Raw genomic sequence first — 14,772 nt, 5'->3', positions numbered from 1 at the left:
GGGAGGTGTACAGTGGTGTTCCCCAGGGGTCGGTGTTGGGACCACTGCTTTTCTTGATATATATTAATGACTTGGACTTGGGTGTACAGGGCACAATTTCAAAATTTGCGGATGACACAACATTTGCAAGTGTAGTGAACAGTGAGCAGGATAGTGATAGACTTAAAGAGGATATAGACAGGCTGGTGGAATGGACGGACACGTGGCAGATGAAACTTAACGCAGAAAAATGCGAAGTGATACATTTTGGTAGGAAGAATGAGGAGAGGCAATATAAACTAGAGGGCACAATTCCAAAATGTGGTACAAGAACAGAGAAATCTGGGGGCATATGTGCGCAAATTGTTATGGGTGGTAGGGCAGGTTGAGAAAGTGGTTAAAAAAGCATACGGGATCCTGGGCTTTATAAATAGAGGCATAGAATACAAAAACAAGGAAGTTATGATGAACCTTTATAAAATACTGGTTTGGCCACAACTGGAGTATTGTGTCCAATTCTGGGCACCGCACTTTAGGAAGAACATGAAGGCCTTAGAGAGGGTGCAGAAAAGATTTATAGAATAGAATCATAGAATCATAGAAGTTACAACATGGAAACAGGCCCTTCGGCCCAACATGTCCATGTCGCCCAGTTTATACCACTAAGCTAGTCCCAATTGCCTGCACTTGGCCCATATCCCTCGATACCCATCTTCCCCATGTAACTGTCCAAATGCTTTTTAAAAGACAAAATTGTACCCGCCTCTACTACTGCCTCTGGCAGCTCGTTCCAGACACTCACCACCCTTTGAGTGAAAAAATTGCCCCTCTGGATCCTTTTGTATCTCTCCCCTCTCACCTTAAATCTGTGCCCCCTCGTTATAGACTCCCCTACCTTTGGGAAAAGATTTTGACTATCGACCTTATCTATGCCCCTCATTATTTTATAGACTTCTATAAGATCACCCCTTAACCTCCTACTCTCCAGGGAATAAAGTCCCAGTCTGTCTAACCTCTCCCTGTAAGTCAAACCATCAAGTCCCGGTAGCATCCTAGTAAATCTTTTCTGCACTCTTTCTAGTTTAATAATATCCTTTCTATAATAGGGTGACCAGAACTGTACACAGTACTCCAAGTGTGGCCTCACCAATGCCCTGTACAACTTCAACAAGACATCCCAACTCCTGCATTCAATGTTCTGACCAATGAAACCAAGCATGCTGAATGCCTTCTTCACCACCCTATCCACCTGTGACTCCACTTTCAAGGAGCTATGAATCTGTACTCCTAGATCTCTTTGTTCTATAACTCTCCCCAACGCCCTACCATTAACGGAGTAGGTCCTGGCCCGATTCGATCTACCAAAATGCATCACCTCACATTTATCTAAATTAAACTCCATCTGCCATTCATCGGCCCACTGGCCCAATTTATCAAGATCCCGTTGCAATCCTAGATAACCTTCTTCACTGTCCACAATGCCACCAATCTTGGTGTCATCTGCAAACTTACTAACCATGCCTCCTAAATTCTCATCCAAATCATTAATATAAATAACAAATAACAGCGGACCCAGCACCGATCCCTGAGGCACACCGCTGGACACAGGCATCCAGTTTGAAAAACAACCCTCGACAACCACCCTCTGTCTTCTGTCGTCAAGCCAATTTTGTATCCAATTGGCTACCTCACCTAGAATGATTCCAGGGATGAGGGACTTCAGTTACATGGATAGACTGGAGAAGCTGGGGTTGTTCTCCTTGGAACAGAGAAGGTTAAGGGGAGATTTGATCGAGGTATTCAAAATCATGAACGGTCTAGACAGAATAGAGAGAGAGAAACTTTTCTCATTGGTGGAAGGGTCAAGAACCAGAAGGCATAGATTTAAGGTGATTGCCAAAAGAACCAAAGGTGACATGAGGAAAAACTTTTTTACACAGTGAATTTTATGATCTGCAATGCACTGCCCGAGGGGGTGATGGAAGCAGATTCAATCATGGCTTTCGAAAGGGAATTGGATAAGTACTTGAAGGGAAAAAATTTGCAGCGCTACAGGGATAGGGCGATGGACGAGCTGGATTGCTCTTGCAGAGAGCCGGCACGGACTCGATGGGACGACTGGCCTCCTTCCATGCTGTAATATTCTGTGATTTCTACATTGACAATAGTAGAACACTGGAGTGGAATGATGGTCCCTTTTTACATTGGCAGTAGTAGAATGCTGGTTCAATTTTTTCTTCATCATGAGATGTAGGCATCGCCAGCATTTATTGCCCCATCCCTAATTGCCCTTGAGAAGGTGGTGGTGAGCCGCCTTCTTGAACCACTGCAGTCCGTGTGGTGAAGGTTCTCCCACAGTGCTGGTAGGTAGGGAGTTCCTGGATATTGACCCAGCGACGATGAAGGAACGACGATATATTTCCAAGTCAGGATGGCTTGTGACTTGGAGGGGAACGTGCAGATGATAGTGTTCCCATGTGCCTGCTGCCCTTGACCTTCTAGGTGGTAGAGGTCACGGGTTTGGGAGGTGCTGTCGAAGAAGCCTTGGCGAGTTGCTGCAGTGCATCCTGTGGATGGTACACACTTCAGCCACAGTGTGCCGGTGCTAAAGGGAGTGAATGTTTAGGGTGGTGGATGGGGTGCCAGTCAAGAGGGCTGCTTTGTCCTGGATGGTGTCGAACTGCTTGAGTGTTGTTGGAGCTGCACTCATCCAGGCAAGTGGAGAATATTCCTGACTTGTGCCTTGTAGATGGTGGAAAAGCTTTGGGGAGTCAGGAGGTGAGTCACTCGCTGCAGACTACCCAGCCCCTGACCTGCTCTTGTAGCCACAGTATTTATGTGTCTGGTCAATGGTGTTCTCCAGGATATTGATGGTGGGGGATTCGGCGATGGTAATGCCATTGAACGTCATGGGGAAGCGGTTAGACTCTCTCTTGTTGGAGATGGCCATTGCCTGGCACTTGTCTGGCGTGAATGTTACTTGCCACTTATCAGCCCAAGCCTGGTTGTTGCCCAGGTCTTGCTGCATGTGGGCATGGATTGCTTCATTATCTGAGGGGTTACGAATGGAACTGAACACTCTGCAATCATCAGCGAACATCCCCATTTCTGACCTTATGATGGAGGGAAGGTCATTGATGAAGCAGCTGAAGATGGTTGGGCCTAGGACACTGCCCCGAGGAACTCCTGCAGCAATGCCCTGGGGCTGAGATGATCGGCCTCCGACAACCACTACCATCTTCCTTTGTGCTAGGTATGGCTCCAGCCACTGGAGACTTTTCCCCCTGATTCCCATTGACTTCAATTTTACTAGGGTTCCTTGGTGCCACACTCGGTCAAATGCTGCCTTGATGTCAAGGGCAGTCATTTTCACCTCACCTCTGGAATTCAGCTCTTTTGTCCGTGTTGCACATGGGCAGTAGTAGAACGCTGGTCCCTTTGTTGATGGGCAGTAGTAGAACGCTGGTGACGTTATGTAAATTGGCAGTAGGAGGATGCTGATCCCTTTGTACATTGGCAGCAGTAGATTGCTGAACCCGTTGTACATTGACAACGCTGGTCGTTTTGTACATTGGTCCGGATGGAATACATCCGCACACATTAAAAGAAGTTAGGGAAGAGATAATAGAGGCTCTATTATATATTTATGAGAATTCATTAGAAAATGGTATAGTGTCATAGGACTGATGGACAGCTAATGTGATTCCTATATTTAAAAGGAGAGATAGAACAAGTCCAGGGAACTATAAACCAGTTAGCTTAACGTCGGTGGTAGGAAAAATAATAGAATCTTTACTCAAACATGTAATAGAAAAACATCTAGAAACCGAAAATATAATAAAGAATAGTCAGCATGGATTTCAGAAGGGAAGGTCATGCTTGACCAACCTTATTGAATTCTTTGAAGAAGTAACAGAAAGGGTAGACAAGGGTAAGGTAGTAGATGTAATATATTTGGATTTTCAAATGGCCTTTGATAAGGCATCGGATAGTAGACTCATAACTAAGGCCAGAGCACGTGGAGCCAGGGGACAGGTAGCAGAATGGATAGCAAGCTGGCTATAAAACAGAAAACAGAGAGTAGGGGTTAAAGGCTGTCATTCAGTCTGGCGGAAGTTGGGAATTGGAGTTCCACAGGGATAGGTGCTGGGACCACTGTTGTTCCTCATTTACATAAACAATTTGGACTCGGGAATCGGAAGTATGATATCTAAATTTACGCATGACACCAAATTGAGGAGTATAGTTAATACTGAGGAGGACTGCGACAAAGTACTGGAAGACATTAATAAACTTGCAGAATGTGCGTGTAAATAGTGAATGAATTTCAATATAGATAAGTGTGAGGTGGCGTATTTTGGTAGGAAGAATAAGGATGCTACATACTCCTTGGATAATAAGAGTCTAAATGGGGTAGCGGAGCAAAGGGCTCTCGTGGTACAGATACACAAATCACTAAAAGTAGCGACCTAAGTCAATAAGGCCATAAAAAAAGCAAACCAAACAGTGGGGTTCATTTCTAGAGGAATAGAATTGAAAAGTCGAGAAGTTATATTAAACTTGTATAGAACCTTGGTTAGACCACACTTGGAGTATTGTGAACAGTTCGGGTCTCAATATTACATAAAGGATACAGAGGCACTGGCGACCGTGCAAAAGAGATTTACAAGGATGATAACAGAACTGAGAGGTTATAACTACCAGGAAAGATTGAATAGGCTTGGGCGTCATCTCCAGAAAAGAGAAAAGAGAAAGGGTGACCTAGAGGTCTTTAAAATTATGAAGTGGTTTGATAGGGTACATGTAGAGGAAATGTTTCCACTTGTGGGGGAGTCCAAAACTAGGGGCCATCAATATAAAATAGTCACTAATAAATCCAATAGGGAATTCAGGAGACACTTCTTTACCCAGAGAGTGGATAGAATCTGGAACTCGCTACCACAAGGAGTAGTTGAGGCGACGAGCATAGATGGATTTAAGAGGAAGCGAGATAAACACGAGGGAGAAAGGAATAGAAAGAGATGATGATAGGGTGAGATCAAGAGGAGTGTTAACCCGGCAACCAGGCTAGTCAGTTTAACCTTGGTGGTGGGGAAGCTTTTAGAAACAATAATCCGGGACAAAATTGATAGTCACTTGGACAAGTGTGGATTAATTAGGGAAAGCCAGCACGGATCTGTTAAAGGCAAATCGTATTTATCTAACCTGATGGAGTTTTTTGATGAGGTAACAGAGAGTGTTGATGAGGGCAGTGCAGTTGATGTGGTGTATATGGACTTTCAAATCGCGTTTGATGATGTGCCACACAATTTTGCTGACAAGCCTATTATGGAATAAAAGGGGCAGTGGCAGCATGGATATAGAATTGGCTAAGTGAAAGGAAGCAGAGAGTAGTGGTGAACGGTTGTTTTTCGGACTGGAGGGAGGTGTACAGTGGTGTTCCCCAGGGGTCGGTACCAGGACCACTGCTTTTTTTGATATATATTAATGACTTGAACTTGGGTGTACAGGGCACAATTTTAAAATTTGCAGATGACACAAAATTTGGAAAGGTAATAAACAGTGAGGAGGATAGTGATAGACTTCAACAGGCTAGTGGAATGGGCAGATACATGGCAAATGAAATTTAACTTAGAGAAGTGCAAAGTGATACATTTTGGTAGGAAGAACGAGGAGAGGCAACATAAACTAAAGGGCACAATTCTAAAACGGTACAATTCTATGAAGGGTGAGGAACAGAGAGACCTGGGGGTATATGTGCACAAATTGTTGAAGGTGGCAGGGCAGGTTGAGAAAGCCATTAAAAAAGCATACGGGATCCTGGGCTTTATAAATAGAGGCATAGAGTACAAAAGCAAGGAAGTTATGATGAACCTTTATAAAACACTGGTTAGGCTGCAACTGAAATATTGTGGTCAATTCTGAGCACCGCACTTTAGGAAGGATGTGAAGGCCTTAGAGAGGGTGCAGAAAAGATTTACTAGAATGGTTCTAGGTTTGAGGGACTTCAGTTACGTGGATAGACTGGAGAAGCTGGGGTTGTTCTCCTTGGAACAGAAGATTGAGAAGAGATTTGATAGAAGTATTCAAAATCATGACGGGTTTAGATAAAGTAAATAAAGAGAAACTGTTCCCCTTGGCAGAAGGGTCGAGAACCAGAGGACACAGATTTAAGGATATCGGCAAAAGAACCAAAGGCGACATGGGGAAAAGCGTTTTTACACAGCGAGTAGTTATGATCTGGAATGCGCTGCCTGAAAGGGCGGTGGAAGCAGATTCAATCGTGGCTTTCAAAAGGGAATTGGATTAATACTTGAAGGGAAAAATTTGCAGGGATACGGGGAAAGAGCAGGGGATTGGGACTAACTGGATTGATCTTCCAAAAAGCCAGCATTGGCTCGATGGGCCAAATGGCCTCTTTCTGTGCTGTAACTATTCTATGATTCTATGATTGGGCAGTGCATGAACACCAGCACAGATCAGTTGGGCCAAATGGCCTGTTTGTGTGCTGTATATTTTATGTAATTGTACATTGGCAGTAGATGAACGATGGTGTTTATTGTCCAGATTTGATGAGGTTCCTTATATGCTGTAGAGCCGCTTCTGGGCACAAGTTCCCTTCTGCTGCTGCAACAGCTGGAGCTTCTACACATCACTTTTGGGACTTGATAAGCTCCGATCTTTTATTGTGCCTTGTTTTGCTTTCAGTTAGAACAGACCTAGGTCTTGAAGCCACTCCTGATATGTCACCAATTTACATCTGTAACCATTGAATAAAAGAACTGTATAACATAAAATAATCATTATTTAAAATAGTAAACACAAATAACGTGCATATCTGTGTCCTTGTTTTTGTAGCCAGAGACTAAATCTTACCGAGGTTACCACAGGACACTGAAAGCGATATGTAACTACGATGGGGTTTACAACTCACCCACGTTTGGGCCAATCAATGTTAACCGCGATCTGTCAGAGAATCTCTACAGTGAAATTAATACTTTTTTTGAAAGTACATTTCAGTAAGTACCCTAGTAATACACACAACACTTACACACCAATCAATGAGTTAGGGAGTAACCGACCAGGGATCATTAAACATCAGGCAAAGTCGAGCTTCACATCCCCTCGGTTTAGTAAATGTAGATAGAAGCCCAATTTTCTGATCATACTTAGAATGCAGTTTATTTTCACTAATTCCGAGATTTAATGTGTTTTGCTGCTTGTGATCGCCTGCCCTTGAACAGAGCAGTGTCATTTGCTCCAACATTTTACTTTGGTTCTTAGCCAAACAAAGCTTTCCTTTATCGTTATCTGATTTATTGTAAGTGTTTTACCATTTGAATAATGGACTCCTGCATGTTCCTTTATGACTGATGCTGTGCTTCCTTCGAAGCCGTGACTACCTCAGTGCTCACCTTGCACAGTATGGCCTGTGCCCTGGAGCAGGGTTGAGTCATAGATGTTGTTGAATCTGACTCCCCTTTGAGGGCTGATCATGCAAACACCTTCCACAGTCAGCAAAGCTTTGTTCCATTCAACCCTTGAATGGAGCCAGGAGTTTTGAAGCTTTCTAATCTCTTGTTAGTCTGAATAGCACTGATCTGGTAGGCTTTCCACAGAATCAGTCTTGCCATTGCACTTTGAAAACTTTGAAGCCCCCACAGCACAGGGATAATTTAGGGCTGACTTTGGTGTGTAGTTTGAAATGCCACCCCACGAGTATTTCTGATGCTACCTGGTCCAAACCTGAACAGTCAGGGCATCGGTTTGAAGCCTCAACTGAAAGACAAATGAATCCCTAAGTGAGGGAAACGCGTTTGAGCTGCAGAAGATGTAAAAATGAGAGGATGCAGATTCTAACACAAAGAGCCATACTCTGCTGGGATGCACGTTTTGTTTCATGAGTTTAATGTTGGACTCAGGATTTCGTGAAGTTATCATCTAGTTATTGAAATCCTTCTCGACCTGTCTGCCATCTTTGACATGGGTGACCACACCAACCTTCTCCAATGCCTTTCCTCCATTGTCTGGCTGGGTGAGACTGCGCTCGCCTGGTTCCATTCTTACCTGTCCAGCCGTAGCCAGAGAATCTCCTGCAATGGCTTCTCTTCCTGCTTAGACACCGTAACCACTGAAGTCCCTCAAGGGTCTATCCTTGGCCCCCTCCTATTTCTGATCGACATGCTGCCACTCGGTGACATCATTCAAAAACACAATGTCAGATTCCACATGTGCACTGACGATACCCAGCTCTACCTCACCACCACTTCTCTCAACTCTCGCACTGTCACTGGTTTGTCACACTGCTTATCCAACATCCAGTCTTGAATGAGCAACAATTTCCTCGAATTAAATATTGAGAATACCAAAGCCACAAACTCAGTACCCTGGCCACTGTCTGAGGCTGAACCAGACTGTTCGCAATCTCGACATCCTATTTGACCCTGAAATGAGCTTCCGACCACATGTCCGCTCCATCATTCAAGAAGGGGAGTAGGGAAAAACCGGGGAACTACAGGCCAGTGAGCCTAACATCAGTGGTAGGAAAATTATTGGAAAAAATTCTGAAGGACAAAATTAGTCTCCACTTGGAGAAGCAAGGATTAATCAGGGATAGTCAACATGGCTTTGTCAAGGGAAGATCATGTCTGACTAATTTGATTGAATTTTTTGAGGGGGTGACTAGGCGTGTGGATGAGGGTAACGCAGTGGATGTGGTATACATGGATTTCAGTAAGGCCTTCGATAAAGTCCCCCACAGGAGACTGGTCAAGAAGGTACGAGCCCATGGAATCCAGGGTGCCTTGGCACTTTGGATACAAAACTGGCTTAGTGGCAGAAGGCAGAGGGTGATGGTCGAAGGTTGTTTTTGTGACTGGAAGCCTGTGGCCAGTGGGGTACCACAGGGATCGGTGCTGGGTCCCTTGCTGTTTGTGGTCTACATTAACGACTTGGATATGAATGTAAAAGGTATGATCAGTAAGTTCGCTGATGATACAAAAATTGGTAGGGTGGTAAATAGCGAGGAGGATAGCCTCAGTCTGCAGGACGATATAGATGGGTTGGTCAGATGGGCGGAACAGTGGCAAATGGAATTTAACCCGGAAAAGTGCGAGGTGATGCACTTTGGAGGGACTAACAAGGCAAGGGAATACACAATGAATGGGAGGACCCTAGGCAAGACAGAGGGTCAGAGGGATCTTGGTGTGCAAGTTCACAGATCCCTGAAGGCGGCGGAACAGGTAGATAAGGTGGTAAAGAAGGCATATGGGATACTTGCCTTTATTAGCTGAGGCATAGAATATAAGAGCAAGGAGGTTATGATGGAGCTGTATAAAACACTGGTTAGGCCACAGCTGGAGTACTGTGTGCAGTTCTGGTCGCCACACTACAGGAAGGATGTGATCGCTTTGGAGAGGGTGCAGAGGAGATTCACCAGGATGTTACCAGGGCTGGAGCGCTTCAGCTATGAAGAGAGACTGGGAAGATTGGGTTTGTTTTCCTTGGAGCAGAGGAGGCTGAGGGGGGACATGATTGAGGTGTACAAAATTATGAGGGGCACAGATAGGATGGATACTGAGGAGCTTTTTCCCTTCGTTGAGGGTTCTATAACAAGGGGACATAGATTCAAGGTAAAAGGCGGGAGGTTTAGAGGGGATTTGAGAAAGAACTTTTTCACCCAGAGGGTGGTTGGAGTCTGGAACTCACTGCCTGAAAGGGTTGTGGAGGCAGGAACCCTCACAACATTCAAGAAGCATTTGGATGAGCACTTGAAATGCCATAGCATACAAGGCTACGGACCAAATGCTGGAATATGGGATTAGAGTAGACAGGGCTGATGGCCGGCGCGGACACGATGGGTCGAAGGGCCTCTCTCCGTGCTCTATAACTCTATGACTCTATGACTCTATCACCAAGACCGCCTACTGCCACCTCTATAACATCGCCTGTCCTCTGCCCCGCCTCAGCTCATCTGCTCCTGAAACCGTCATCCATGCCTTTGTTACCTCCAGACTCGACTATTCCAATGCTCTCCTGGCCGGCCTCCCACCTTCCACTCTCCGTAAACTTCAGCTCATCCAAACCCCTGCTCGCACCAAGTCCCGTTCACCCATCACCCTGTGCTCACTGACCTGCATTGGCTCCAGGTCCGGCAATGCCTCGTACTTCAAATTCTCATCCTTGCATTGAAATCCCTCCATAGCCTCGCCCTGCCTATTTCTGTAACCTCCTCCAGCCATACAACCCCACCAAGATCTCTGCACTCCTCCAATTTTGGCCTCTTGTCCAACCCCAATTTCCATCACCCCACCATTGGTGGCTGTGCCTTCAGCTGCCTATGCCCTAAGCTCTGGAATTCCCTCCCTAATCCTCTCTCCTCCTTTAAGACGCTCCTTAATACCTACCTCTTTGATCAAGCTTTTGATCACCTATCATAATCTCTCTTTATTTGGCTTGGTGTCAAACTTTGTCTGATAATCGCTCCTGTGAAGTGCCTCGGGACGTTTTACTACGTAAAAGGTGCCATATAAATGCAAATTGTTGTTGTGGCCCAGTCACAATGATAGGTGAAGTTTCCCATCACAATGCTAGGTGAATTGTCCAATCACAATGCTAGGTGAATTGTCCAATCACAATGCTAGGTGAATTGTCCAATCACAATGATGGGTGAATTGTCCCTTCACAATGATAGGTGAATTGTCCAATCACAATGAAAGCTTTATTGTCCAATCACAATGATAAGCAAATTGTCCAATCACAATGAGAGGAGAATTGTCCAACCACAATGCTAGGTGAATTGTCCAATCACAAGGCTAGGTGAATTGTCCAATCCCATTGGTAGGTCAATAGGCCAATCACAATGATAGATGAATTGTCCCATCACTCGGCTAGGTGAATTGTCCCTTCACAATGATACGTAAATTGTCCAATCACAATGATGGACCAATTGTCCAATCACAATGACAGAGGAATTGTCCAATCACAATGAAAGGCGAATTGTTCAATCATAACGATAGGTGATTTGTCCAATCACAATGAAATGTAGATTTACAAATCACGACGATAGTTGAATTGTCCAATCACAATCATTGGTGAATTGTCCAATCACAATGCTAGGGGACTTGTCCCTTTACAATAAAAGGTTAATTGTCCAATCACAATGATAGATGAATTGTCTAAACACAATGATGGGCTAATTGTCCAATCAATATGATTGGCAAATTGTCCATTCACAATGATAGGTGAATTGTCCAATCACAATGAGAGGAGAATTATCCAATCACAATGCTAGGGTAATTGTCCATTCACAATGAGACGTAAATTGTCCAATCACAATGATGGGCTATTTGTCCAAACACAATGTTCGGCAAAATGTCCAATCACAATGATGGGTGAATTGTCTATTGACAATTATGCATAAATTGTCCAATCACAATCGTATTTGAATTGTCCAATCACAATGATTGGAGAATTGTCCAATCACAATTATAGGCAAATTATCCAATCACAATGGTAGCTGTAATGCCCATTAACAATGGAAATTGTCCAATCACAATGATGGGCTAATTGTCCAAACACAATGATAGGCGAGTTTTTCATTGCCAATGATTGTCGAATTGTCCAATCACAATGAAACCTGGTATTGTCCAATCACAATGACAGGCAAATTGTCCAATCACAATGATAGGGTAATTGTCCAATCACAATGATAGGTGAATTCTCCAATTACAGTGAGAGGAGAATTGTTCAATCACAGTGAGAGGAGAATTGTTCAATCACAGTGAGAGGTGAATTGTCCAGTCACAATGATAGGTGAATTGTCCAATCACAATGATAGGTGAATTGTCCAATCACAATGAGAGAGCAATTGCCCTTCACAATGAGAGGTAAATTTTCAAACCACAATGATAGGATTTTTCATAACCAATGATTGGTAAATTGTCCAATCACCATGATAGGCGAATTGCCCATTCATAATGCTAGGCGAATTGTCCAATCACATTGATAGGTGAATTGTCCTTCACAATCGTATGTGAATTGTCCAATCACAATGATAGGTGAATTTGACCGTTCACAATGATACTTAAATTGTCCAACCACAATGGTAGGCCAATTGTCCATTCACAATGACGGGTGATTGAATCGGGCCAGGACCTACTCCGTTTATGGTAGGGCGTTGGGGAGAGTTATAGAACAAAGAGATCTAGGAGTACAGATTCATAGCTCCTTGAAAGTGGAGTCACAGGTGGATAGGGTGGTGAAGAAGGCATTCGGCATGCTTGGTTTCATTGGTCAGAACATTGAATGCAGGAGTTGGGATGTCTTGTTGAAGTTGTACAGGGCATTGGTGAGGCCACACTTGGAATACTGTGTACAGTTCTGGTCACCCTATTATAGAAAGGATATTATTAAACAAGAAAGAGTGCAGAAAAGATTTACTAGGATGCTACCGGGACTTGATGGTTTGACTTACAGGGAGAGGTTAGACAGACTGGGACATTTTTCCCTGGAGAGTAGGAGGTTAAGGGGTGATCTTATAGAAGTCTATAAAATAATGAGGGGCATAGATAAGGTCGATAGTCAAAATCTTTTCCCAAAGGTAGGGGAGTCTATAACGAGGGGGCATAGATTTAAGGTGAGAGGGGAGAGATACAAAAGGGTCCAGAGGGGCAATTTTTTCACTCAAAGGGTGGTGAGTGTCTGGAACGAGCTGCCAGAGGCAGTAGTAGAGGCGGGTACAATTTTGTCTTTTAAAAAGCATTTGGACAGTTACATGGGTAAGATGGGTATAGAGGGATATGGGCCAAGTGCATGCAATTGGGACTAGCTTAGTGGTATAAACTGGGCGACATGGACATGTTGGGCCGAAGGGCCTGTTTCCATGTTGTAACTTCTATGATTCTATGATTCTATTCTAATTGTCCAATCACAGTGAGAGGAGAATTGTCCAAACACAATTATGCATAAATTGTCCAATCACAATCGTATTTGAATTGTCCAATCACAATGATAGGAGAATTGTCCAATCACAATGATAGGCAAATTGTCCATTCACAATGATACGTAAATTGTCCAATCACAATCGTATGTGAATTGGCCATTAACAATGATTGGGAAGTTGTCCAATCACAATGATAGGTGAATTCTCCAATTACAGTGAGAGGAGAATTGTTCAATCACAGTGAGAGGAGAATTGTTCAATCACAGTGAGAGGAGAATTGTCCAGTCACAATGATAGGTGAATTGTCCAATCACAATGATAGGTGAATTGTCCAATCACAATGATACTTGAATTGACGAATCACAATGAGAGGAGATTTGTCCAATCACAAAGATAGGCGAAATGCCCAATCACAATGATAGGTGAATTGACCAATCACGATGATAGGCCATTTGCCCATTCACAGTGGAAGGCCAGTAGTCCAATCACAATGATATGGAATTGTCCAATCACAATGATAGGTGAATTGTCCAATCACAATGATAGTTGAATTGTCCAATCACAATGAAAGGTTAATTGTCCAATCACAATGATAGGTGAATTGTCCAATCACAGTGATAGTTGAATTGTCCAATCACAATGAAAGGTGAATTGTCCAATCACAATGAAAGGTGAATTGTCCAATCACAATGAAAGATGAATTGTCCAATCACAATGATAGGTGAATTGTCCAATCACAATGAAAGTTTATTTATCCATTCACAATGATAGGTGTATTATCCAATCACAATCATAGTGGTGTGTGACTTGTCCAATTATAATGATTACATCGAATTACGTAGAAACTACAGCACAGAAACAGGCCATTCGGCCCAAGTCCCTGTCATTGTTTATGCTCCACACGAGCCTCCTCCCACCCCTCTCCATCTCACCCTATCACCATATCCTTCTATTCCTTTCTCCCTCATCTGTTTACCTCGCTTCCCCTTAAATGTATCTATGATATTTGCCTCAACTGCTCCTTGTGGGAGCGAGTTCCACATTCTAACCACTCTCTCGGTAAAGAAGTTTCTCCTGAATTCCCCATTAGATTTATTAGTGACTATTTTATATTAATGGCCTCTAGTTCTAGCCTCCTCTGCAAGTGGAAACATCTTCTCCATGTCCACCTTATCAAAACCTTTCTTAATCTTAAAGACCTCTATCAGGTCACCCCTCAGCCTTCTCTTTTCTAGAGAAAAGAGCCCCAGCCTGCTCAATCTTTCCTGATAGGTATAATCTCTCAGTTCTGGTATCAGCCTGGTAAATCTTTTTTGTACCTTCTCCAGTGCCTCTATATCCTTTTTATAATATGGAGACCGGAACTGTTCCAAGAGGGGCAATTTTTTCACTCACAGGGTGGTGAGTGTCTGGAACGAGCTGCCAGAGGCAGTAGTAGAGGCGGGTACAATTTTGTCTTTTAAAAAGCATTTGGACAGTTACATGGGTAAGATGGGTATAGAGGGATATGGGCCAAGTGCAGGCAATTGGGACTAGCTTAGTGGTATAAACTGGGCGACATGGACATGTTGGGCCGAAGGGCCTGTTTCCATGTTGTAACTTCTATGATTCTATGATCTCACTTTTTAAATATAGAATCACATTAGCTGTCCACCAGTCCTCTGGTACTATTCCCTTTTCTAATGATTTTTTATATCTCTCTCCTTAGAGCAGAGAAGGTTGAGAGGAGATTTCAAAATCATGAAGGGTTTAGATAAAGTAAATGAAGAGAAATTGTTCCCATTGGCCGAAGGGTCGAGAACCAGAGGACACAGATTTAAGGTGATTGGCAAAAGAACCAAAGGTGACAT

The 14,772-nt window shown here is 43.6% G+C and overlaps 1 protein-coding gene across 1 annotated transcript in view; it reads left to right on the top strand.

Moving 5' to 3' along the window:
* The window catches only part of LOC137310099 (nuclear GTPase SLIP-GC-like), a 187,212-nt gene that overhangs the window by 157,094 nt on the left and 15,346 nt on the right, over positions 1–14,772 (top strand). Inside the window, exon 16 of the mRNA XM_067978058.1 lies at positions 6,838–6,998. Coding sequence (XP_067834159.1) covers positions 6,838–6,998 — 161 coding nt within the window. The remainder of the gene's footprint in view (positions 1–6,837; positions 6,999–14,772) is intronic.

Source organism: Heptranchias perlo, unplaced genomic scaffold (assembly GCF_035084215.1).
Source record: "Heptranchias perlo isolate sHepPer1 unplaced genomic scaffold, sHepPer1.hap1 HAP1_SCAFFOLD_216, whole genome shotgun sequence".
Classification (NCBI taxonomy): domain Eukaryota; kingdom Metazoa; phylum Chordata; class Chondrichthyes; order Hexanchiformes; family Hexanchidae; genus Heptranchias; species Heptranchias perlo.
Note: the sequence above shows the minus strand (reverse complement) of the source record. Positions and strands in the feature narration are given on the sequence as shown.